Genomic DNA, 25,406 nt, shown 5'->3' on the forward strand with positions numbered 1-25,406 from the left:
GTGCACGATGAGGATCCCGCAATTTACCAGGATCAGCTGGGGATCTACCAACAGGCAGAAACCCAACAAGTTAAGCTTCCCTTTTCACTGAATCTCCATATGCTGAGAAAAATCTGGATCCTTGACTTTTTCTGCAGGTATTGCTAGTGAGGGGAACTTTACCAAAAAAAACAACCACCACCCTATTCTACCTCCTCCCCGTGGGGTCAAATCCTACGGCAAGTGCTCCGTTTAAGGAGGCGGCCTCGGAGCCAAGCGGTAATGAAAAACCAGGAGACATGGTTCATGTCTGGGGGGGGGGAATGCGCTCTGTGCATGCTCAGGTGCATTTTTTGATTTTTAATACAGTATTATTTCAAACGCTGTTGAGTCGTGGCTGAAAGAAATGTCTCCCTCTTTATCCCTCACCCCCCGCCCTCTCCGTCTTCGACGAGGTCCTCTCACCCCTCTTCCCTTCCTTCTCAGCCTTCCCGTCCGCTCCGCTACTTTTCTCCTCACCTCCGCCGGCCTCCATGAGCAGCGGCCGGTTGAGATTCCTCCCGCAGGCTGGGCCGCGCCCAGAGTCCCGTTGCCATAGCAACGCCAATGGCCTGGCCCGGAGACCAAACTAGGCCTTGGGATCCCCCAAAGTCGAAACCAAGGGCAGAGAGAGAGAGAGAGACTCCAACTAACTCCCATAGGCTTATCAACCCAGAGATGGCTTGCCACCTCCTCCCTGCGCTTTTAACAGCTATAGTGGCATATCCAACTCCCAAGAGGGGGAGAGAGAGAGAGAGAGAGAGAGAGAGAGAGAGAAAGAGAAACCCTGTTCAGCAGCAAGGCTGCTACTGTTCTGCCTTAGCCTGGCAGAGGGGAAATAGGCCTTTCAAATAGTGTGCTATGCTAGATTGTCAGGCCACTGGAGCTGAATGGGTTTAGGATCCAGCCTAAGTCCCTTTTGCAACCACTTTAGCTCAGCCAGAGCCAGCTGTGCAAGGATAAGGCAATTACACCAGCATAACTTCAGCTGAGCTGGATTGGAAAATTAACACTGGCTGAGCTGGAAATCAGCCAGCTAAACCAAGTATCTGCTCATCCCAGTGCACTTTGTCTAGGACCGCCCCTTCATCTGTCCTTTATGGGATTTAAACAATAATGTCTCATTCTCCCATACTGTTTTCTAAATTCTAGAACACTTCAGATTTTACTACAGTGTTTCAGATGTTTGGCCTAAATTTAAAACACATTTCTAATTACAGTGGTACCTCTGGTTACGTACTTAATTTGTTCCAGAGGTCCGTTCTTAACCTGAAACTGTTCTTAACCTGAAGCACCACTATAGCTAATGGGGCCTCCCGCTGCTGGAGCACGATTTCTGTTCTCATTCTGAAGCAAAGTTCTTAACTTGAGGTACTATTTCTGGGTTAGAGGAGTCTGTAACCTGAAGCGTATGTAACCTGAAGCGTATGTAACCCAAGGTTACCACTGTATACATTTATATGGTTGCTGCGCAGAGCTGCCTGCTTCCCCCAGTTTTGCACTGCACATCCTGTGGTAAAATCTATTGTAATGGGATTAAGCAACCATGTGACCCTTTTCACAATCAGACACAATAATCTCATCCTGTAGGCTTCTATTCACAATGAATCAGGATGGAGACACGTGTGACAAAGCGGTAACTCAGCAGAATCCTTAATCACCAGACCAGCAAGAGAGAAGCTGCAGAATACACTGCAAGAAACCAAACCAATTTCTTACTAATTGGTCTGATCTGGAGGAAAAATACATCAAATCAATATGCAGGAAGTGATTGGTTTCTGCAGAACTGTATTTCCAGGAGTGAATCATTTTAAATGTAGGTGTTTTAGTTTTTAGACGTCTCTCAAATAAACTTTGTGATGAATCAACCTCACGGCCCACAGAGGTGACAAAGAAATAAAGAAGGGAAAGAGAAAACAAACCCTTGGAATATAAACTTTGTGGCACTTTTGGAATATACTGTTTCTGAACTGGGTGACTTTGGTGATTTATTAATGTAAAAGGTTTTCATTGATGTTCTGATATTCATTGCTGGGAATAATACATGAAGGAGAGCTATGGACTACTTTGTTTCTTATTCTGAGAAGCAGTGCTTTTCAGAATTATTTGACTCTTCTGATGGGGAGGAGATGGAAAAGGAAAGGATGGAGAGATGTGCAGCAGATTTAGAGATGAATCCTTTTGATGGATTGCCGTTCTCTTCCCGTTACTACAAACTTCTCAAAGAAAGAGAGGAACTTCCAGTCTGGCAAGTGAAATATGCTTTCATGGAAAGTCTGCATCATCATCAGATTGTGATTGTTTCAGGAGATGCCAAAACTGGTAAGAGCTCCCAGGTGAGTGTTTGTAACAAAGGACTTGCAGTATGATATGAATTAATTATATGCAACATTCATATTTTTAAAATAGATCTTGTAATGGACAGAACATTGAACTAAGTTTTTAGGCATGTGATCCTGTATGTTACCACTTATTGAACATCCTAGAATGTAAAACTGTTGCCTGCTTTCAGTGAATGTCCTGTGGTACTCCAATATTGTCAAATGTATTAGGCCAATCAAAATCTCATCTGCACAATATTAATTGCAGTAGGCTTGGGAGTGGTGGTGACAGGAATGGTTTTACTAGGGCTTCAGGATTGAGGTCCTTAAAAAAACAGGACCCATGATCCAGTTCTGTACTGCACCTTTAAAGATTTGTTCATGCAGGAGGGGATCTCTCTCAACTATTGAGTTTCAATACTTGTTTGGCATGTAGTATACGAGAGATTGCCATTTTAAAGCAAAGTTCAAAAGAGCAGTACATGAAGTTCATTTCACCATATAGTTTGACAGAATGCACTTCTTATTGCCTATTTGATTATATTATCCAACATTTCATTGTAGGTGGTTGAAAAGACAAGAATTAAAATGTGATATGGTTTTAGAAACAGAGGACAAATTAACTGATAAATGTTGTATTTCATAAAATTTATACACTGCTTGTTTGTTAAAAAATAACCTTATTTTATCTTTACAAAAAGATAAAATAAAATAAAAGATAAAAAAAGATAAAATTATCTTTACAAAAAGATAAAATAAAAGCAAGAAAAAATATCAAAGCCATACTTCAAAACATACAAAAGTTAAAACATTGTACTTAAACAGATTAATATGCGATTAGATATATAGATAGAGATATAGTGCATGTTTAGAATTTTAACTTTAAAATCCATGAATTTTTTATCATGTATAAGACAAGCATAATCAATCAGTAATTACTTCCATATGAGCTACATTGAAATCAATTCACTAAGACAAGAAAAGGCAATCTGTTTCCCAAGGGCATCTGCCAGCCTCCTCCACTGGCACAAGGACTTTGAACTTTCATCACCACAAGCATTTCAAAAAGTTAAGAACATTCATTTCTGCTACTAATGTATGACATATATAGGGCCATCTCAGTGACTCCACTATTATGGAATATCTCCCACACACCCAAGGCTCAAATGGACCTCTTTCTTCTAGTTAGTGGAGAAGACATTTATATTCCAGCAGACTTATACCTTGCCATACTGTCGATAAAACAGTAGTGAGCTACCGTTTCCAGCATGAGGGCCACATTCCTTCATGGGAAACTTTACTGGAGACCAGAGGCAACAGTGAGCAGAGAAATGGATGTGATTCTTAGCTTTGCAATATAGGCCACATTCTGGTTATACAAAAACCAGAGTGTCCTGAACAATGGGGTACCTGGTGGCAAGTCCCGCTGGAGTACACAATCCCACAGCATATGCTGGCACACAGTCCAGCAGTCTGGCAGGCCAACAGGTCCAAAGTCCAGCCTGGTTCCTGTCTCTGATCCGGGGTCAGGGCACCTGGAGGTCAGTCCCATACAAGTATAGTCCTGAAGAGCACCCTGGGCCATCCATCCAAGCTGTGGTCCAACCAACATGGGAAGTTGAGCAGACACAGCACCTCAGCTTTGCTTCCCTTTTGTACTTTGTATGCTGATTGCAGCATCTGGGCTTGATGAGGCACTTGACCCTCACCTGTTCTGAGCCTACTCCAGCTGAGGAATTACACACCTCAGGGGCTTACTCCCAAAGCCTTTCTCATGAATTGTATAACCCAGTGTTTCCCAACCCTGGGTCTCCAGCTGCTTTTGGACTACAGTTCCCATCATTCCTGACCACTGGTCTTGCTAGCTAGGGATGATGGGAGTTGTAGTGCAAAAACAGCTGGAGACCCAAGGTTGGGAAACACTGGTATAACCACAAGGCAACAGAGGTTTAGGGGGTTTTCTCCTTCCCCAAGATAGTCTACCTTCCCAGGCTGGTGAGCCTGATTTCCCTTAACAGCACATGAAGAAAAGTCTTCTTGACCATCGTACCTGCTATTGGCCTCATCTTCAAATGCAGGGGATAGATAAGTCCTTAACTCACTGAGGGTTTAAGACCCATCGGCTACCCTTACCTGGTTTAGCTGGCCAGTTGCAGCTGTTTCCCAGGATGTCACCACTGTCACATGTTGACTGCTTCTATGAGCCACAGGTGAGAGCTGAGTTCAGGTTTGGGGACCAAAGATGGACGAACTTCCCCAGAAGAAACACAATGTGTCCCCACCAGAGATACTGCCCTCCCCTAACATCTAATTCAATCATTTATACAATTATACATGATGGTGCATAAACTGACCCTTTATTAATTTTCCTTTCAAAAGGAAAGAATATCTTTTGTTCCCCTGTTTTATGGCCATGTGGATTACTCCAAGACACTTTCATTGTCTACAGATGTACAACCCCCATGGATTTCCTCTACAAATTCCAGAGTTATGGCAATAAATACAAACAATCCTTCTGCTTCAAATAAACATTAACATCAGCTGTTGACTTCTTTCTGACAGATGGTCATTTTGTGCTAAAGTGACTGAGCAGAGCCAGGGCTGTAAGCCCAGAAGGAAACACAAACAGGGATTTGGCCCCCCTGACCCTGATCAGAAATGTCCCTCACACTGTTAAACCAAGCAAGGAACCAAAATGCTCAAGTATGATAGGGTTGGTGTCCTTTTCTCCCCAGAGGCCATTCCTGTCACTTCTCTAATATACTCAGGCTAATCTAGTTCAGAACAAGAAATTTCCAGAACTGTCTTTCACTTTATGTTTGACCACTTAACTGACTCGGGGTCTTGACATTTATCCAGGAAAATAATTTCCATTTATTGAACTGTTCAGTTGCTAGTAGGCAGACAGCTAGCAAGCAAACAGCAGATGTTCACTTGAGACAGCACATGTAATCAAATAAGCTTGTGTATTCATTTCATAGATGGATTCATTTCTCTCTAACTTTTTTAATATTAAAGGTGCCCCAGTGGTGTGCTGAATATTCTCTTTCCACTCATTTTCAACACGGAACAATTGTGTGCACACAGACACATAAACATACAGCAGTATGGCTGGCGTTGCAAGTAGCTGACGAGATGGACGTCAATATTGGTCATGAAGTGGGTTATGTGGTCCCATGTGAGAGCTGCTGTAATAGTGAAACGATCCTGAGGTTTGTGCATTCATATTCAGTCCCTCTAATATGTACAGGTACTCTATATAACCTACATACAAATGTGTAATTCCAGTATGCTCTAGCATCACACACTAGCTAAGAAACAGAGCCTGATACAGTTCTATGAAGATTATGTGACAAAACTATAAAGGTCTTGATCTTCAGTAGTTCTTTGTGATAAAGTGAATGGGTTGCATTGAACCAGATACTGAGGTCAAATTGACTTGAGGACAGGGTTATCGTTCCCAACCTTACAAATACATGTGCTATTGATGTCTCTGTGGATCCCTTTAATTAACCAACTTAGATGTGGAAATGTGAAAAAACAAACTACTGCATTTAGGAACATGGTTGTGGACGTAAAATTTGGCTGTCAGATGGCCTAAACCCTACCCTATAGGAGATGCATCATGTTTCTGTGCATGTGATGCACACACATATGTGTACATGTATGGCATACAGCTTTACCCTAGCTTTTGACACTTGAGGTGTATATTTTTGGGACCCATCTTAGTACTTTATTTCCTATTCTGACAAGCTGTTTTTTACTTTTTCTGAGCATAAATCAACTCTGTGCTCACAGTCTGGCATGTTAAAACCTACTGCAGTCAGTGGAATTTAGGCTGCAATCCTGTGTTTACTTACCTGTGAGTTATCCCTGTTGAACACACTGGGACTTCCTTTTGAGGAAACACACATGGGATTGCTGTGTCTTTCTCATACCAGATATATGCTGAATTATTGCCTCCTCCACATGCAGCTGCTGGGTGACCTTGGGCTAATCACACTTCTCTGAAGTCTCTCAGCCCCACTCACCTCACAGAGTGTTTGTTGTGGGGGAGGAAGGGAAAGGAGAATGTTAGCCGCTTTGAGACTCCTTAAGGGGAGTGAAAGGCGGGATATCAAATCCAAACTCTTCTACTCTTCTTCTTGCAGGTATGACAGCATAAGCCTGACAGGTTATTCTAATCTGCCATGATTTCTCCGACCCCACCACTTTAGTGCAATTTTGTTGATATTTTCATTTTGAAGGAAAAACCTGGGCAGATTATGCATAGCCTGAAGAATGTGTGCTGTCTCCTTTAGCTTATGTCATCACCAATTTTGAATAATGATCTTTCTTTGCATGGCTACAGATACAGTACAGATGACATGCTACAAAGAGAAATGATGTCCAATCCCTTTCTGAGCAATTATGGAATCATCATTTTGGATGATGTGCATGAAAGAACCCTCCCAACAGATGTATTGCTTGGACTCCTTAAAGATGTAGTGATATTAAGACCCGAGCTGAAGCTAATTGTAATTACATCTACTCAAATGTGCACCAAACTACAGACATATTATGGCAGCACGTCTCTCATAAGAGTGAAAAGCAGATACCAGGTGGAGGTTGTGTATACCTGTTGCATTCAGAAAGATAATTTCTCTTCTGCTTTAAGACTGCTTTTTGAGATTCATAACTCTAAAGAGAGAGGTGATATTGTGATCTTTCTGGCCTGTGAACAAGTAAGTAAGCCATTTAATGTATCACAGAAAGTATTTGCGTACTTGGGCTTCTATGTTAGGATGAGCAATTTCCATACCCCCTTTAAAACCTTCTGTAATTAGGCCAATTTTTAAAAAATACTCATGTTGCACTAAGTCTACAGTTCTATATATACTTACTTGGGAGAAAGTCCCATTGAACTAAGTAGGGTTTACGTCAGAGTAGGCATGCCAATAATTATGCTGTAAGGTAACCGTAGCAAGCTACTTTTAGGAAGATCTAGCAGCAACTCACTTTACCAGGGCTGCTATCTAGGTTGTGGCTTATTCCTCTCACAGAGCTACAATTCTCAAAGCGATTTAACAGTCAATCTCTCTTCCCAGGGAACTATGAGAATTGTACCGCTATAAGAAGAATAGGGGTCTCCTAAAACTCCCAGCACCCTTAACAAAGTACAGCTCCCGGGACTCTTTGGGAGAAGCCATTATGGTTTAAAGAGGTCTAAAACTGTTTTCAGTGTATAGTGCAGACGGAGCCCTAGATAGCATATTCTATTATAGTGGGTCTTTAGATTTTCTGGGATCAAAACTGCTACTAAGAAATCAAGGTGAATAATCATGTAGGCAAAGCGTTTTGGTCCTGTATGTATCACTTTGACATTAAAAGACTTGGGGGGGGGGGCAGTAGTATTCAAAAGAAATACTTTAAGCCTTTGGAGAGAGAGAAATGCATTTTAAATTGCATTATACTCTTTTCCATATCTTTTGCAAGCAATCATTTTTTATAATGTGAAAGAAGAACGACATAATTTAACAAATACTTTAGAGCTGTTGAATTCTTACACTTTTATGCCTTTAAATTCTCAAACTTAATTTTTCAATTAAAGGTTTCTTTAGCATTTTATTGATTTTTATTACCCCCAGAGAGTTCATCTGCCACTGGGGAGAATGCTATAAAGCAAATTTGCAATTCTCCTATATGTTCAATTATTTTAATAGCGATAAAGAAAAATTAGTCACTTTCATATATGGTTTATAGCACTTTTGATACTTTAAATTCTAACTAGACTAAGAACATAATAGTAATTTTCAAAGTTAGCAAGATAGAGATTCTTCCAAATTAATTTGTCCTATTTCTGGGAAGTGTATGGAACACACTGATATGGAAAATCAAGGCGCCATGTTATAATTTTTCATTACAGTATTACTGTTCTAGCAGCGTGTTAATGTTTTGTTATGGATATTAGAATGTCTTTCTGTGAGATTGGTATAGCCATGATAGACTGTCAAATGGCAGAAATCTGTAAGGAATATGGCACTTAAGCAAATGGGGGAAGGAAGAGAAAGAAGCCCCTTCTTGGGCTGAAATAAATTCATCAAGAAACAGAATTGCCGCATTACCGTATATGATGTTTCTATGTATGCTTCTGTTACAATTTCCTCAATTTAATCAGCATCATGACTGTTATATTTTTGCCATTAGAGCTTAACATAGAAATAAAATCCATTAAAAAGAGAGAATAGATTCAGAATTGGCACAGTGAGCCTGTTTAATTTTCATGAAAGATGTCTTCACTGCTTCTAGGAAATTGGAAAAGCCTACAAGATTATTCAACAAGAAGGGCCTAATTTAAATCCTGAACTTGGTGAATTGGTCCCTGTTCTTCTCTATCCCAGTGAAAGAGAGAGAATCCTCAAGCCAAATGAAGAAGGGCCTTGCAAAAATTACAGGAGAAGAGTGTTGCTAACTACAAGCTTTGGGGGATCTTTGGTTTGGATTAAAACTGTGGCCTTTGTTATAGATGTTGGGATAGAGAAAAGAAAGGTAAGTAAAATAATATTTAATAAATTACCAATGGGGCAACACATGTCTCAAAGGTGAGGTTTCACATACCTGCATAGTTCATTATGGTGTGGATCTTGATATGTACTTGTTTAAAAGGCTGGCATAATTTTCTATTCCCTCCCCCCATGCACAACAGGGATTCACCTGCCTCTTGTCCCCTTCCCCCACCCCCATAGTTCCTTCCACACCCTCAAACTCTGTGCTGCAACATTTGAAGTCAGCTCAATCAACATTTTTAATTAAAACGGGTTTTCAGTGCAGAGGCCAAATTGTATTTTCATTGATTTTCAAGCTTCTTGGTTTTATTTTTGAGAAACGTCAGTCCAGACAAATATACATGTGTGAAGGCATGTCCTTTCTTGAAATAGCCATGCAGTCAATACAGAATTCCACGTGTGCTCTGCTGTGTTTAAAACAAAACAAAACACTGACATGAAAAGAGCTAAGGAATGTTTTTGCAGATTCCATTCTCCATTCACTGAAATGAATGGGGAACTATTCCAGGCGTGGGATCTTGCTGCACATCAGAGCTCCCAGCCTGAACCATTGCTGCTTCCAGATGGGTAACTGCTAGCCCTGATAAATCATTGCTTTTTCACTGTAAACTACAATTGAGAATGCAATTGACTTTCCCCACAGTATCAGGGATATTGTATATTTTCTCCATGTTTATCCCATTCCATTGTAAGCTCTAAGCAGAATTGCAATTCACTTTCCCCACATTTGGGGTTATTGCACCTGCTTTCTGTGATTATCATGGAATATGAGTTAAGTGTATCAAGCAGTGGTGGGTGTGGGACTGGGCAGGAATACAGGAGGAACTCATAGACCTGCTATGCACCCCTTATCTCCCAGTGCTGCCTGTGTCTGTATGATGCAGGTGGCGCTGTAGTCTAAAGCTTCTTGAGCTTGCCGATCAGAATGTCACCGGTTTGAATCCCTGTGACGTGGTGAGCTCCCGTTGCTCTGTCCCAGCTCCTGCCAACCTAGCAGTTTGAAAGCATGCCAGTGCAAGTAGATAAATAGGTACTGCTATGGTGGGAAGGTAAATGGCATTTCTGTGCGCTCTGGTTTCCATCAAGGTCTTCTGTTGCACCGAAGCGGTTTAGTCTTGCTGGCCACATGACCCAGAAAGCTGTCTGTGGACAAATGCCAGCTCTCTCGGCCTTAAAGTGAGATGAACGTGCAACCCCATAGTCACCTTTGACTGGGCTTAACCATGCAGGGGTCCTTTCCCTTTACCTATATTCACATAGACATAGGAAAAGGGGGGAAAAGAGCTATTTTGAGTCTATGGAAGCACTGTCTGTTCAGGCACAGCATCCTCAGTGGACTGGTGTGTTTTATTGAAGAGAATTTCTCCAAGATATGACAGCAAAACTACAACGATCCTGACAGGAACAAGTGGTGTTTCAGTCAATTTATCAAACTGCTTTCACTTTTTCATTTCAAGACAAGTGAAACAATAATAAATATTGTGGAAAGGAAATGAATTTGCAGCCAAGCATTTCATGAAACACAGCGAGAAAAACCTTCTAAGCAAAAACTCAATGCAAATCCATTGCGATCTTGCTCAATCTTTCTTTTTTTCAATACAGTCATGTCTCTCTTGATTTGCAAGGTATACAGTCCTCGAATCAGAACAGATGCTGTTGTGATACAGTCCATTAGCAAAAGCCAAGCTGAGATGCGTAGGCAAATTCTGGGCATGTCTTCAGGTAAGGGGGGGGAATCATTGTCAGCTTTAAACAACCATGTTTATCACAAGAGAATGTGTTGAAGTAAGGTTGTTGTTGAATTTCTTGGCAGGTAAATGTTTCTGCCTCTACCCTGAAGAATTTACAGATAATGAAGTGAAGCTGCTACCACCGGCCAAAATTCAGGAATCCAACTTGACCAGCATGGTTCTTTTTCTGAAAAGAATGGATATTGCAGGCCTAGGCCACTGTGATTTCATGGATAGGCCAGGTAATACCAAATTGTTATCCATTTTCTTAGCCTTAGTCTGCTGTCTGAACCAGGGCTCATGGTTCAACTCTCTCCTTGCTAACCATAAACTGTAACTAAGGTCTATTCTTATGGTGTGTTTGCACACAACCTGTTTATTTTTATCTGCTATACGTATTCCAGAATGAAAGTTGAGTATTTGGGGGGAATTTTTGGTCAGGAACGCATTAGAAAATTTCCCATATTAACAAATGGGTATTGTCAACTCGATACACTCGCCTAACAAACGATTTCCCTGGAACACATTGTGTTCAGGTAGCAGGATCTGCCTATAGATACATAGCTACCTAGCACCTGCCTCATTACCTTTAGCATTCCCCTAAATAAATAAAGACATGGCTGGATAATATAAGATAGCATGAGCTTCATATAGCACAGATTATGTGACCACAGTGCTTATCAGTTACACCATTAGAATAAAATGGACGCTCACAAATAAGATCATAACCCAAGCTCTGCTAATACTGTGCTTAGGGTGGCAGCTTGATAACTACCATGATCTAACTGTTAAGGTCAAACTTGATGTTACAATAAAGACACAGTGGCCATCAGAAACAGAAGCCATGTGTATAGTATTAGTATTAATTTACAGTGTCTAAGACAGTGTTTCCCAACCTTTTTTGGGCAAAGGCACACTTGTTTCATGAAAAAAATCTCGAGGCACACCACCATTAGAAAATGTTTAAAAAATTAACTCTGTGCCTATATTGACTATATATAAAGTAACTCTCTTTAATAGGAATCAAATAAACACAAAGAAAGTATTTTATAATTACTTTATTATGAAATAGTAAGAACCGTATTTTTCGTCCCATAGGACGCTCCGTCCCATAGGACGCACCTACTTTTTTGAGGGGGGAAATAAAGGAAAAAATTTTTTCCTTTATTTCCCCCCAAAAAAACCAGGTCGGGGAACAGTGGGATGGCGGTGCTGCGCCTCCCCGCTGTCCCCCGAGCTTGTGGGGCTGGCCCATGTCTGCCTGGCGCGAGGGGCGCTCTGCTTCAGGGCGCCCCGCGTGTCCGGCGGCAGGCTACAGTCCGCAGCATGGGGAACCCTCTGTTTCAGGGCGCCCCATGCGCCCCCCGGGTGCGCAAGGCTTGCCAACACGAGCGCGGAGCACGGGGCGTCCTCCGAAGGGCGCCCCGTGCTCCGCGCTGCCAGCTGCCGCCCGCAAGCCTTGCGCTCCTGGGGGGAGATCCCCCGGGTGTGCAAGGCTGGCCAACACCAGCGCAGAGCACGGGGCATCCTCTGGAGGGCACCCCGTGCTCCGCGCTGCAGGCTGCTGCCCGCAAGCCTTGCGCTCCCGGGGGGAGATCCCCCGGGTGCGCAAGGCTTGCGGACACCTGCGTGGAGCACGGGGCGTCCTCTGGAGGGCGCCCCGTGCTCCGCGCTGCAGGCTGCTGCCCGCAAGCGTTGTGCTCCCGGGGGGAGATCCCCCGGGTGCGCAAGGCTGGCCGACACCTGCGTGGAGCACGGGGCGTCCTCCGAAGGGCGCCCCGTGCTCCGCGCTGCCAGCTGACGCCCGCAAGCCTTGCGCTCCCGGGGGGAGATCCCCCGGGTGCGCAAGGCTTGCGGACACCTGCGCGGAGCACGGGGCGTCCTCTGGAGGGCGCCCCGTGCTCCGCGCTGCAGGCTGCTGCCCGCAAGCCTTGCGCTCCCGGGGGGAGATCCCCCGGGTGCGCAAGGCTGGCCGACACCAGCGCGGAGCACGGGGCGTCCTCTGGAGGGCGCCCCGTGCTCCGCGCTGCCAGCTGACGCCCGCAAGCCTTGCGCTCTCGGGGGGAGGTCCCCTGGGTGCGCAGGGCTGGCCTACAACAGCGCGGAGCACGGGGCGATGGGATGTGGGAGCTCGCTCGCTCACCGCCCCGCGTGTGCTCGCCGCCGCCGCCCCGCCTCTCACCGCCCGACTCGCCAGCCTCCCTCCCACGGCACACCAGGCAACGTCTCGCGGCACACTAGTGTGCCGCGGAACACCGGTTGGGAAACACTGTTCTAGGCACTGAACAGAGATTAAAAGAAAGACAATCCCTGATCACAATCTGATAGATATGATACAGAAAGGAACGTTGTTGGGGAGGGAAGCAGAAAGCATGCAAATGCCAGCGCTAACAATTGCAGTGATAAAATATTACCAGTATCTGCTTGTAAACAGGTCTTGTTTCTGGTGAAATTCCTGGCTTTTAGCTTTATCCTTTAGCAAGTGCTCTGTGTTTAGCAATTACTAAAGATAACCTGCAGTTCAAGCCAATTTTTTATTTAATGGAAATGCCACATTAAACAATAATGTAATCTTCACTTCTACAAAAGATAAAGCCTGACTTTCAGCAAGATGGAGCAATTCATTTAAATAAAACAGCTTTTACAGATCTTTAACAAGTACTTCTTTTGTATTTCCAGATTTATTGCATTTATCACTCTTGTTTTGACCTTAAAAAAACAACCTTTTAAAAAACCATGAAAAAATATGGGAAGGTATCACTTTCCTTCCTGAGGCATTGTGCTTTCAAAAGGGAGTGAGAAACATCGGTTACTGTTTCCCCTATATAGTGTTGCCTCTCAACATTGTCATTCTAGGCATCTCCTTTGGTATGCTGCACAGAAAGCTTTGTGTCTGCTTTCAGTACTGACTAGGATAATTTAAAGGTGGGTTTTGTATTTTCAGTTTAAAGTGGAAGCAAGAATAAAGCAAGGTCAAACTGGATAGTATCAGCTGTGGAGATGATCACTCAACCTCACAATCCGTTATGTTTTTATTGAAAATACAGAACTCTTAACTACCATCCAAATATGTGAGGAGTCTCCCTTGAAAATCCATAGCCAATTTCCTTTCTAAGTAAGAATGAGCTATACTTGTTTGGTTGCATTAGGAATGGCCTCAGAAGGAAGTCCCTCCACATTTTGAATACTATGTACAGTTTTGATTGGCTCATCTCAGAAAGGATATTGTAGCTCTGGAAAAGGTCCAGAAAAACTATCGTGATTGGAGCATCTTTCCTATGAGGAAAGGCTAAAGCATTTGTGGGCTTTTTAGTTTAGAAAGAGATTGCTAACCGGGGGCACAATACCGGTTTATAAAATTATGCATGTTCCTCCCTCATAATAGTAGAACTTGGGATCATCAAATTAAATTCTGTAGACTCAGGAAAGATAACTTGTTTCTTCATACATGTAATTAATTTGCAGAATCCACTGCCACAATATGTGGTGATATTTACTAGTTAGAAGTGTTTAAAGGGGGATTGGACAATTTGGTGGATAGGGAATATTAATCACTGTGGTTATAATTGAACTTCCATGTTCAGAAGCAGTCGTCCACTGAGTACCAATTGCTAGGAAGTAACAGCATACTGTAGTAATTGGAATGTTAAAAAATAATAATAGTAGGTCTGGGGAGACCCAGGATCAAACTCCCATTCAGCCATAAAGCCATCATGCAACCTTTCAGCATAGCCTACCCCACAGGGTTGTTGTGAGGTGAAAACTTGGGGAGAAACATGTACACCATCCTGGACTCTTTCTTGGAAAGAGAGGATATGATTGTAATATAGACATAAATAAATAACAGAAGATGGCTAGTGCCTTCAGGCTCTTCTTGTGTGATTCCAAGCGTTATATAGTTTACTGCTGTGGGAAGCAGAAACTGGACTAGATGGAGGTTCTGAAGTACATTGCCAGAAATGCGTTTCAGTAAGAGACTGAATTTTTCAGGGTGATAATTGCTTAAGATGATTCTCTGGCAGACTTCTCTGCAATGCCATTTTAGAAATACATTATAGTTGCCATTATGCCTTCCGAGTATACTTCATCTTTACTTTGCAGAGAATTGATTCACTCTCAGGATGATTGATTATTTCGGTACTATTTTTTATTCACTTAGTGGTACTGCATTAGATCTATTTTGATTTCTCAGGTACATTCCCTCCTTATGGTACTTGTACTTAGGGACTTATCCCCATGACAAAAATCGCTTCACTTGTGAATGGTGTGTGCATCATTCAGCTTTTTGTACATGTATTGTGTACTTGGCAATAGTGGATTTTGTGTGCCAAAAATGATCTGATTCCTTTTTAGAATCTTATTCCATTTAAATGAATGGGGAAGCCTTTAGACGTGGGCAGTGCCCCACCCCACCCCACTTCCTTCCCCCCCTGCAAATTTGAAGGAAGTGGGATGGTTTCATAGTTTGGGGTAGGAAAGAAAGTATAATGTTTAGGCCAGTCGCAATCAGCTGAAAGACATGGGGTGATTATAGGCCCACGTAAAAAGGGGTGGGATGACACCCCACTTCAAGCAATTTGTTTTACTAGACTGGGGCCCTGTTACATCTTTTAACCTAGCCATTTCCTTTTGACTTTATCATAGTCTTTTTTTTAATTATATATAATATGTTCAGAGAGCCTTTATAGGTGAAGAGTGGGACAAAATATATTTAAAATAGATTGGGGTTAACTAACATCATGCTGTCCAGATGTTGTTGGACTGCAGTTCCCATCAACCCTAGCAAGCATGGCCGGGATGGTGAGAGATGGAGTCCAGCAACATCTGGAGGGCCCAATAATTTATTGTGAACCAATTATCCACTTTCTGATCTCTTGACTTATGCCTGATGATGAGTCATATGAGTGAATATGAACAATATCCAATGGCCCCATTTTAAACTGTCCTGAGACAGCTTTCGGTGTGTGTGTTCTCTGTTTAAATAATAATGCACATCAACTTGCTAAGAACAGGTTGGAGTGTTGCGTTTGCATAAGCAAAACCTAAATTAGAATCCCCTCTTGGCCATGAAACTCAAAGAGCAATCTTTGAACAGTCACTCTCTCAGCATAAAGTACAGTTTTGCTTTATTTCGAGGTAAGGTTGAACACCAATAAATACAGAGTAGCACAGCGTAGTAATTCAAAGAAGTGTGATTTACCAAGTGTTGGATTACATTACATTACATTAGAAGTTCTCCATACATGCAGTAGATTAGAAAAGTAGTACCTGGTGGCACTAGTCTTGGATGGGTGCTCCCAAGTCAACTATCCCGCAACATTAGCTTGCCGAGTAGATTAGCTAAGCCAAAACAATAATTTTACAGCTTGCCATTTGCCAGCCAGTGAACCTTCTCTTTGTTTAATGTCCACAAGTCAAAGTGTGTCCCAAGCTACAGCCCATTTGGCTGGCACAGTAAAAGCACACCTGTTTCTGAGGACTATGATTAAAGCTGTTCTTTCTTCATGGCAAGGTATAGAAAAATGCAGACATTTGCAAAGCTGTATAGTATGTTTGTTGTCCCTCTGAGGTTAAGCACCAATGTCCTCAGCATTCAGATGTGAAATTGAGAATAGCTTTGTCCAGATGCTATGGGAAAGAGCCTGGAAAGACCAAAAGGCACATTATGAGACAAATCTTCCTCCTTCCTTTTATGTTTAAAAGTTAGCAAATACAATTCTCTGCTGTAGCACTAGCATACTTTTACCAAGATAGATTTGGGTCTGGACAGCTAAACCATTTTCCTCTCCTTAAAAATGTTGGCCTTTCCAGATTTTCTCTTTAAGGTGGCCATAAGAAATCACTTTGAGCATCAGCTTCCTATTTGCATCATGGGGATAATTGTATTGGCCCACCTTTCATAGCTGCAGAAAGGATTACTGATGGTGCCATCCTTCTTTTTTTTTTTTTAGTGATTGAACTACTTGGACATAAGATAGTGTTTTTTTCCTATGACATCTGTGGCAACTTGTTTAAATGGGAACGTGGAATTTTATAATACAGTGAATAACACTGAATATAGCACTCAAGTGGTTCAAAGTTGCTGCTTCTCTGTGCCTCTTTCTCCTCTTTTCATACTAGTGTCTTGTACAGAACAACATGATCAGTGATAGAAGAAGCAGCACGATGTCTCTTGCAATGTCTATTTCTGTCTGAATAGAACTTCAGATAATGATGGCTAGCTGTTTATTAGTTTCTTTTACAAATTTCACCTATAAAATTTACATTCTGCTTTGCATAGTAATTATCCCTTTTAAAATGTATTAAAAATCTAACCAGTTTAAGTAGGCAAAGGTATATGTGAAAGGCAGCTCCATTTTGTTTTTATATAATGGAGGGAACAAATGTAGTTGAATATTTTTATATAGCTGATTCCTTTTCAGTGCACTGTGACTGTGGCAGCCCTTGATTCACAAAGCCCTAGGTGGAGCTTGCCTCTTGGCTCCCAGTAACATTGACCTGATCAGACCAGACGTAATAAAAATGACATTGTATGTTGTTAAAGCCCTATTTTGTAAAGCGCTACATGTCCCTGTCCTTTATTAAGAAAGGCTTTCAGAATTAAACACAGGAGTTGCTTTTGTTTCTCTTATTTATGATGAGCTTTATTTAAACCTGAACAATACCATAAAGAATTCTCAAATGAACCTTTGCCATTTTTACAATGACTTTTTTATTGGCTGCATTTGTGCCTGCAAATGCAGACTAATATCTGAAAACCCTATTCAAGGTTTTCTTTTATTTTATTACTGTTCCTTCACCTGTATAATCTGCATTTATTAACTTGTCCTTTCCAATATAATAAAAAATGAAGCACTTTTTTTATTATAATGCTGAAGCAAAAGCCTAGAGTCATTCCTGTTTCCCAGTCTCGGAGCAACCAACTTGGAGATATAAAAATGCAAAACAGTAAGACTCCCCAGAGAATAGAATTGGCTGCGGAGCCAGATGCTTCCAAGGACAATAGCCATATATTCAGCTCACAATACAAACTGCTTTATTGATTTATAGAAATTAGTTTACCATGATTCCCTGGTAATTACTTCAAAGGCTCAGTAGCCATTCATGCTGCCCCGCCCCCCTTTTAAATCTTGCATCTCTGTTTTTCTGTCACCGACTCTTGGTTTCTCCCATTCATCAGCTGTTACTTTTCATTTCATGGCTCAGTGATAAAACTCTCAAACTCCCCCCCCCCCTTAAATATCCAACCTGTTTTCTTCTTCAATGCTTTGACTTTCTCAAGGACTCATCTTTTATCGCATTAAACCTTACAGGCTGGCTAATAAATGTTCTCTTTTCTCCATGATGTGCAGGCAGGGATCTGAATTCTAATAATATTAAATCAGATCTCTAGGCAAACACATGGTATCTTTGCTGAGTATTGTAAGATGGTCAAAAATTCAAGTTGTTTGGCATGCAGCCCACTCCTATGCATTAAATCAGGGATGAGGAACCTGCGGCCCTAAAGTTGCAGGACTCCAACTCCCATCAGCCCCAACCAGCATGGCCAATGAGCAAGGAGGATGAGAGCTGTAGTCCAGCAACATCTAGAGTTACCCATCTGCTGCATTAGAATTTAGTCCAGCTGAATGTTTTTATTATTTTTTCCCCACTGTATCACATTGTAGTTTATTAAAACATTGTTAGCAATTTAAATATTCATACAAATCATTTCTGCATATTTTGAAAACAGTGGTTGCTTTCAATAGATATTGTCGTCATTCCTGTTGAGGTCAGTTTCATTGCATTACTGGGAAATAATTGTTCACTGTTCCTCCATACTTCTGTCATGAATGCCATATTTTCCCTTTCAAACAATTCTTTTATTTAGTGTCCTTCTCCTAAGAAATGCAACACACACACACACGGTATCAAGGCTAGTCCAGCTGAATTAAATGGGCTTATTGCTAAGTAATTGTGCACATGAATTTTGCAGAAGATTGCAGCCTTTCAGAGAAGCCCAGTGGTCCAACTGTGATGGCTGTCATTATGCTATACCTTACCCTGGTATAACTAGAAGGAATTTAATGCTTTCCTCCAATGTTAGCAATGTATGTGTGCACCAACCAATATGTGGCAATGGCGGGGATGCCATGAGATTGTCTCTTAACCCATTCCATGCATTCTGCCACACACATGGCACTTGTGTGCTGCTAGGAGGAATCCACACCACCACAGGTAGCACAGATTAGTTGTGAAACTCCCTAGGCTGTCCCTCATGCATAGGTTTGGCTCCAGGCAAATGTGGCAAGATAAGCTGTTTGCCAGAGAACCCTACAAAAACAAGAGCTGCCATTCCAATCACAATGAATTGGGTAGAATTCTAGGCCAGTGGACAGAATTCTAGGCCAGACAGAAAAGCCACAGAATTCCTGCAGCCACAAGCAGCAGGCATTCCTCCGGACAGTGGCTGGACCAGGCAGAGAGCCTTCCCTGTATTGGCGCCTGCCCTGTGGAACACCCTCCCATCAATGAAATAAACAACTATCTGACTTTTAGAAAGCAACCCTGTTTAGGGAAGTTTTTAATGTTTGATGTTTTATCATGTTTTTAATATTCTGTTGGGAGCCACCTAGAATGGCTAGGGAAACCCAGCCAGATGGGTGGGGTATTATTATTATTATTAATAATAATAATAATAATAATAATAATAATAATAATAATGGAATAAAATAATAAAATAATTAAATAATTAATTAATTAATTATTTCTGGCATTCCAAATAGCAGATTGCAGGAAAGCACCTTCTAGCCTTTTTTTCACTGCCAAGGAAAATGTCAGGACCATAGAAGGAAGGACAATGATCCCAGTCAATATATCTGTCAGCTCCATCGCCCTCAGTGTACACAAAACCTGTATGTGTCAGCACCCCCCTCCCCCTGGAAACACATTGAAGCTCTGCTGTGGAATCAAGTTTTTCTTCGCAAACAATGCAACTAATGCAACCTCTGGAAAGGCTTCCAGTGCTTCTGGGGAAGACTTGCTCTTTGTTCCAGTGATGAGGCCGAGATAGCCAGAACTGTCAGCAAGGGCGGGGTGTGTGTGTGTGTGTGTGTTTGTTTCCACATTGTCGAGTACAGGGGAGAACAGTTTTAAGAGTTTCTGGAAAAGAAGAAATGTTCAAACTTTTTCATTAAAGAGCAAAAAATAAAAATAGATTTTTTCCATTTTTGAACCATTTCATATTCCTCTCTCTTTTTTTGCTCTTTTGGAGGGTGTGGCAGCCATTTTGTTCTAGGCCACACTCCCAGCAGCAATTTTCTGACTTGGCACTGCCTCAAAATTCCAAATGTGCCCCTGGACCCCAAAAAGTTGCCAACTGCTGCCCCAATTTACCTGAGAGAGAAATTAGGCAAAATTTCCTGTAACCTTGTGATAATCAAATACTTAGTTTAATTCTGTCTGTATAGGCATTTCACTGAACAGTGACAGAATGTAACAACCAGTGTAACTAAATATTTCTCCCCTCCCCAGCTCCTGAAAGTCTCATGCAAGCTCTGGAAGATCTGGATTATTTGGCTGCCCTGGACAATGATGGAAACCTTTCAGAATTTGGAATAATAATGTCAGAGTTTCCTGTCGATCCACAGCTGTCAAAGGCTATTTTAGCTTCGTGTGAATTTGACTGTGTGGAAGAAATGCTCACCATTGCTGCCATGGTAACAGGTATTTTCTGAAGCGTTTGTGGCTACTGCTCAGGCCCAGTATAATTATATAGAACTACTGCCATCAACCATTTATAGGATGATTAGTTGATTCATAGTTTGCTTTTTAACCAACTAAATGAGAAAATTAAAATATTACAAAAACCTCAGTAGTGCCCCTTTGCAACAGTGAAAGACCTTACAGTTTAATTAAAAAGTTACTGCTTCATTAATAATTCCACCTTGTATTTTGCTAACACACCTAAATCAGAATAAGCTTGAAAAAAGACAAGAGGTATGCCCTTAACTCATCACTTCATCAGTTAAATTTGTTCCTTATCAATTAATCAAGCAGAGGTTTCCTTAATTAATCTGCTTATTAAATTGATTAAAGATCAGAGCCAGAAAAATCGCAGTACTCACAATTAATGAAATGTAAATTTAAAAAGGATTCAAGTTATTTTTTGTTTTGCACAGATGTTCAGGATGGGTTATGTCACTTCTTCCACACAATATTTAATGAGAATAAAATTATACAGGCCTATAGAGGCTTGCTCTGCAATATAGTAAAACTCAGGCACTGGTTTTAGTGTAATGATGTAGCAAAAAAGGTTAACATACCAAGCAATGTTGTGCCAATACTCCCATTGTTATGTATATATAGCTTTTCTGTCTCATTCTACACATACTGTATTTAATTACAAATAATCCCACTGTTTTCTAGAATTGTAGCAACACTTGGGTCCAGTTGTCGCAAATATTCAGTGAAGTGATGAGCACTTCTCTTGAATGTACCACATTAACTGGGAGATCCCACAATGGAATTCTCAAATCCCTCTTCCCCCTAAAAAAATACATAGAAGACTTGCATGTCAGAGAAGCCTGGTTCATCAAGTTTTGCTTGCAGGAATGTTTCCATGGGGAAACATTCAGTCATGTGTGCTCCTATCTACAACATGAGGTCAAAGCTATGTATTATGGGGAGACTATCCAGTCATCACCAACTCAGCATTTCTCCCCAGAATGTAAGCCTGGAGAAAAAAATGGTTTTGGTGTCATTGCTTTAGTTGAAAACACTGCTACTCTTTCAGGGGTATTTTCAGACCATTGTGGCAGTCAAAATGGAGGGGATGAGAGTGAACCACAGGTTTTGCTAAAGGACCAAAGAGTGAGGGCAACATTATAACGGAAAAATTATTACACAGCATACATTGTGCATATAGTAAGCTTTATTTCACCGTATCAGCTTGTTTTCATTTCTCTCTCTTTCCTTTTGAACACAAGCTCCTAGTTGCTTTTTAAACCCACCACAGGGAACAGAAGAGATTGCAGTCGCTTGCTGGCAAAAATTCTTGCATCCTGCTGGAGATCATTTTACCCTTATCAATGTCTACAGGGCTTACAAGGAAGCTAGGACAAGCTCCACAGGCCTGTGTAAGTGTGTCAAATATTTTAATTACACTTTAAAAATTCATCCTGAAATGTTTCTGAACAATTATTCCAGCTTTCACTTATATAGGGCCTATAAGCTAACAGACTAATTTATTTTTATTTAATCATAAAAAACAGCAAAAGGAACAGGGAAAGAGGCAATGTGAGCAATGAGGATAGGCAGCAAGAGCCCTCTTCAGGCATTCATATTCAGCATTAAGCAAATACAAGCGGGGCAAATCCATGGGAATGACTGTGCTAGCTCTGCCACTGGCATTGTTTGGGAGGGTGACTGAAGCAGGGAGCCTTCTTCTCTTTTTGTGGAAGCTCTTGCATATTTTAAGAACCCTGAGTCTTCAACTCATGGAGGACAATGAGGACCATGGGGAGAGAGCTCACCCTTTCCAGTGGCTCCTTTTGCTTCATACTTCCCTTCCTATGGAATGCCTGAAGAGGGCTAGCAATGAATTCCAATTTTAAAATGGTAAATTAAATAGTCTAATGTAAAAAATGCATACTTAGAAGTCAGTTCCATTAGGTTCACTGGGACTTATCCCCAGATAAGTGTGTATATGACTGTAGCCTTTATCCTGAACAAAGGGTTATTCTGTCAGGTAAAATCTACATGACAGAATGTCTTCTCAGGATGAAAGCTGCAGTCCTGTACAAATTTATTTGGGAATAAGTCCCTTTGAGTGTAATGGAACTGGATTCTCTAGCAAAAACAAACACAATTTTACCTTTTCCCCCTCGCAGACCGTAGTACTGAAAAGTGGTGTCAAGAGTATTTTCTGAACTGCTCTGCACTAAGAATGGCGGAAGCTATCAGAGCTGAATTGGATGACATTATGAAACGAATTGAACTCCCAATTTCAGCACCTGCTTTTGGATTGAAAGAAAATGTACTGAGGATAAAGAAAGCACTCTTGTCTGGTTACTTTATGCAAGTAAGGAAACCAAATGAATAGCTTCATCTAAGTTTAATAATGTTTTGGAAAAGCGTAATTTAATCAAAATACTTTGCTTTCATTTGTATTGACATAATAATGCTCTGTCCCTTTGATTCCTATCCCCCAATTTGTTTTAATTCTATAGCTTACTCTTCAGTCCTCTTACAATTCATTTAAAGCTGTAAAATTAATTTGTGTAGTCATTTGACTACAAGAGAACCATTCTTGGATCGTATTTTGGTATTTAATGGATAACTGAATGCAGGTAATACACTGCAGTAGGCATAAGTCCAGGTAAATTACATGTCATTTATTGACTTTTCATGTTCTAGATAGCTCGTGATGTTGATGGTGCTGGAAACTATTTAATGTTGTCACACAGGCAAGTAGCCCAGCTTCACCCTCTGTCAATATACTACAACACTGCAAGGATCCCAGAGTGGGTTGTGTTCCATGAATTCAGTATTGCTGAAAACAACTCTCTAAAAATCATCTCAGCGATATCACCTGATCTGTAAGTAAGAGGAAGATGGAATTTAGGTTTTCATTCATGTTTGTAGCATACAACTTCCATTTAAGAGCACAACCCAACATTACACAGCTTGCTTCCTGGGAAAATTGGAGAGACAGGAGGGGTGGGTGATCTCTGCCTTTAGCTTCCAGCAGCAAGATACATTTGTGTGTTTGTTTTTAAGCTGACACCCCACTATCCACATTAATACTGTTAGTCTCCTAGCACTTTTCTTATTTTAAGCGGGTTATGACCACAGGGGACTGCCTTATATTGAGTCAGACTATTAGTCCATCTAGCTCAGTGTTGTCAGTGCCGACTGTGTTTCATACAAGTGTCTTTCTTAGTCCTACCTGGAGATGCCCTGTATTTCATGTGGGGTTTTCTGCATACAAAGTGTGTGCTCTAACATTTCTGCAGAGTTTGGGCTACCTGTTCCATAATTTTGATTTGGTGGAAATAGTATGACTTGTGCTGAAAGTTATTTTATGGGAGGTATTTGAAATATCATTAGGATACTTTCACACTGAATTATAGAAATCCAACTGACAATCTCATGGAAGTGCATAATAGATCTGTCAGCATTCTGAAAGTGTATTAAGGGAGGCAAGGAAGTGAAATGTTTTAAAGTTTTTAAATCTCACCATTTCACAACTGATTTTATCTGCAGGGCTAGCATGATCCTATGATCCAAATAAATGCAGAATCAATGCAGAATAGATTTACTCATTTTGGGACCATCAGCTCAAGCTATGCTCCTAGTCTCCCATTCAAGCAAAATCCCAGTAATGAAGTACTACCTGACAAGCTCCACATTAGTTGTCCAGAAATAGCCATTGAGCAAATCATTTTAACTTCACTGTTTGCTTGGTGGCATAGATAAATAACTGTTTTTTAAAAGGGCCTTACAAGAGGAAACAAAGTGCAGACTATAGTCACATGTTCTCATTGACTTCATACTGAGAATTTGTTTCTGTGCAGATGGTTTGAGCTTGCAGCTCAGCATGGCTGAACTTCAGAAGTGCTTTCTATTAAATAAATAAGTACATTTTGGTTAAAAGCATTTCACTTACTGAACCATGGATAAGGGAGTAAAGTTTTAATTAGAAATTAAAAAAATGAAATGTTTAGCCTTCAGTTATTTCAGTCCTATGTCACCACTTGGTCTGATGCACCTGCTCAAGCAGGTAGTAAGTTCAAATTGATACAATGCAATCCCCCTTTTAGTAAGATAGGCTGAAGAATATGGGTAATAGACAAGGTTAAGACTAGTATGAAATTTATGGGCAAGTTAACGCTGAGCATATCTATTCCTCAGTGTCCTGGCACACAGAACCAATACACAGTTGTGAAATCAAAGTTAAACAAAATTCATGTTATACACTGAATCAGGAGCACTAATGAACAACTAATAATTCCGCACATGTGTGGCTAGTGATGACTGAATTTATTTGAAATGCTATAATGCACATAGTAGCAGGAAACCATTCCTTTTCCCCAAACTACTAAAATAGATAAAAATTGTGCCCTTCTACAGTTTCCCTAAATTTAAATAGGTTGAAGCTTCAGGTAGAATTTGCAAAGGGTATACTCATATCCAGGACTATGTTATATTTTGATTGAGGTTTGCAACACCTGGAAACCAACTACTAGCACTCTAAGGACAAACGGAACATATTAATTTGTAAAGAAACTGTATAATCTTATATGTACACTTTACCTGGAATATATAATTTGGAACCGATTCCAGCTATGCAGCTCTATATTTAATGCATCAAAATGTTCCTGCCTGTAAGCATTTGCTGCATGAGTCATAAAACAGTCATAGAAAATATTGAAAAATTGCCTTCTTAAAAAAAAATACCCTCACTTGTTTATTCTGTTTCTTAACAGATTTGTGGAGCTGGCACCTCAATACTATTTTAGTAATCTGCCTGCCAGTGAGAGCAAGGCTATTCTGCAGGAAGAAATCAATCATTTATCACCCATTTCAACAACAGGCAAGGAAGAAAAAACAAACAGCAAAGATAAAGAATATAAAAAATATCCTGAAAAACCTGCCGAACAGCGATGCATTATTCAATAAGTTTGCTATCCCAAACTGTGTTGAAGTATATAAACTCTATGTACAATATATTCCCAACACCAGCTTTTATATGACATGAGAAATGATTTTAAAACAGAACAAAATCGCAGGAGTTTTTTGTTATTATCTTT

The 25,406-nt window shown here is 41.0% G+C and overlaps 1 protein-coding gene across 5 annotated transcripts; it reads left to right on the top strand.

Moving 5' to 3' along the window:
* DHX32 (DEAH-box helicase 32 (putative)) lies at window positions 1–25,379 on the top strand. Of its 5 annotated transcripts, none has more exons than XM_081863219.1 (12): window positions 1–137; window positions 1,609–2,354; window positions 5,358–5,551; window positions 6,691–7,063; window positions 8,628–8,867; window positions 10,510–10,606; window positions 10,698–10,856; window positions 20,128–20,319; window positions 21,582–21,731; window positions 22,485–22,675; window positions 23,011–23,192; window positions 25,083–25,379. In XM_081863219.1, exons 2-12 carry the CDS (start codon window positions 2,076–2,078, stop codon window positions 25,273–25,275), a joined length of 2,250 nt encoding a protein of 749 aa, XP_081719345.1. In that variant the 5' UTR covers window positions 1–137; window positions 1,609–2,075; the 3' UTR covers window positions 25,276–25,379. The 5 variants fall into 5 exon arrangements, with proteins under 5 accessions (XP_081719345.1, XP_081719347.1, XP_081719346.1 ...); XM_081863220.1 differs by lacking the exon at window positions 1–137 and adding an exon at window positions 236–258; XM_081863221.1 differs by lacking the exon at window positions 10,698–10,856.
* Window positions 25,380–25,406: the final 27 nt, after the last annotated feature.

This window comes from Podarcis erhardii, assembly GCF_964252035.2.
Source record: "Podarcis erhardii genome assembly, chromosome: 5".
Taxonomy (NCBI): domain Eukaryota; kingdom Metazoa; phylum Chordata; class Lepidosauria; order Squamata; family Lacertidae; genus Podarcis; species Podarcis erhardii.

What these genes read in the sequence shown, in the direction of transcription:
- DHX32 (XM_081863219.1), top strand. Translation starts at nt 2,076, where the DNA reads ATGGACTACTTTGTTTCTTATTCTGAGAAGCAGTGCTTTTCAGAATTA. An exon ending in TCTTTCTGGCCTGTGAACAA is followed by an intron (nt 7,064 to 8,627) that starts GTAAGTAAGCCA and finishes CACTGCTTCTAG; the next exon opens with GAAATTGGAAAAGCCTACAA. An exon ending in AATTCTGGGCATGTCTTCAG is followed by an intron (nt 10,607 to 10,697) that starts GTAAGGGGGGGG and finishes ATTTCTTGGCAG; the next exon opens with GTAAATGTTTCTGCCTCTAC.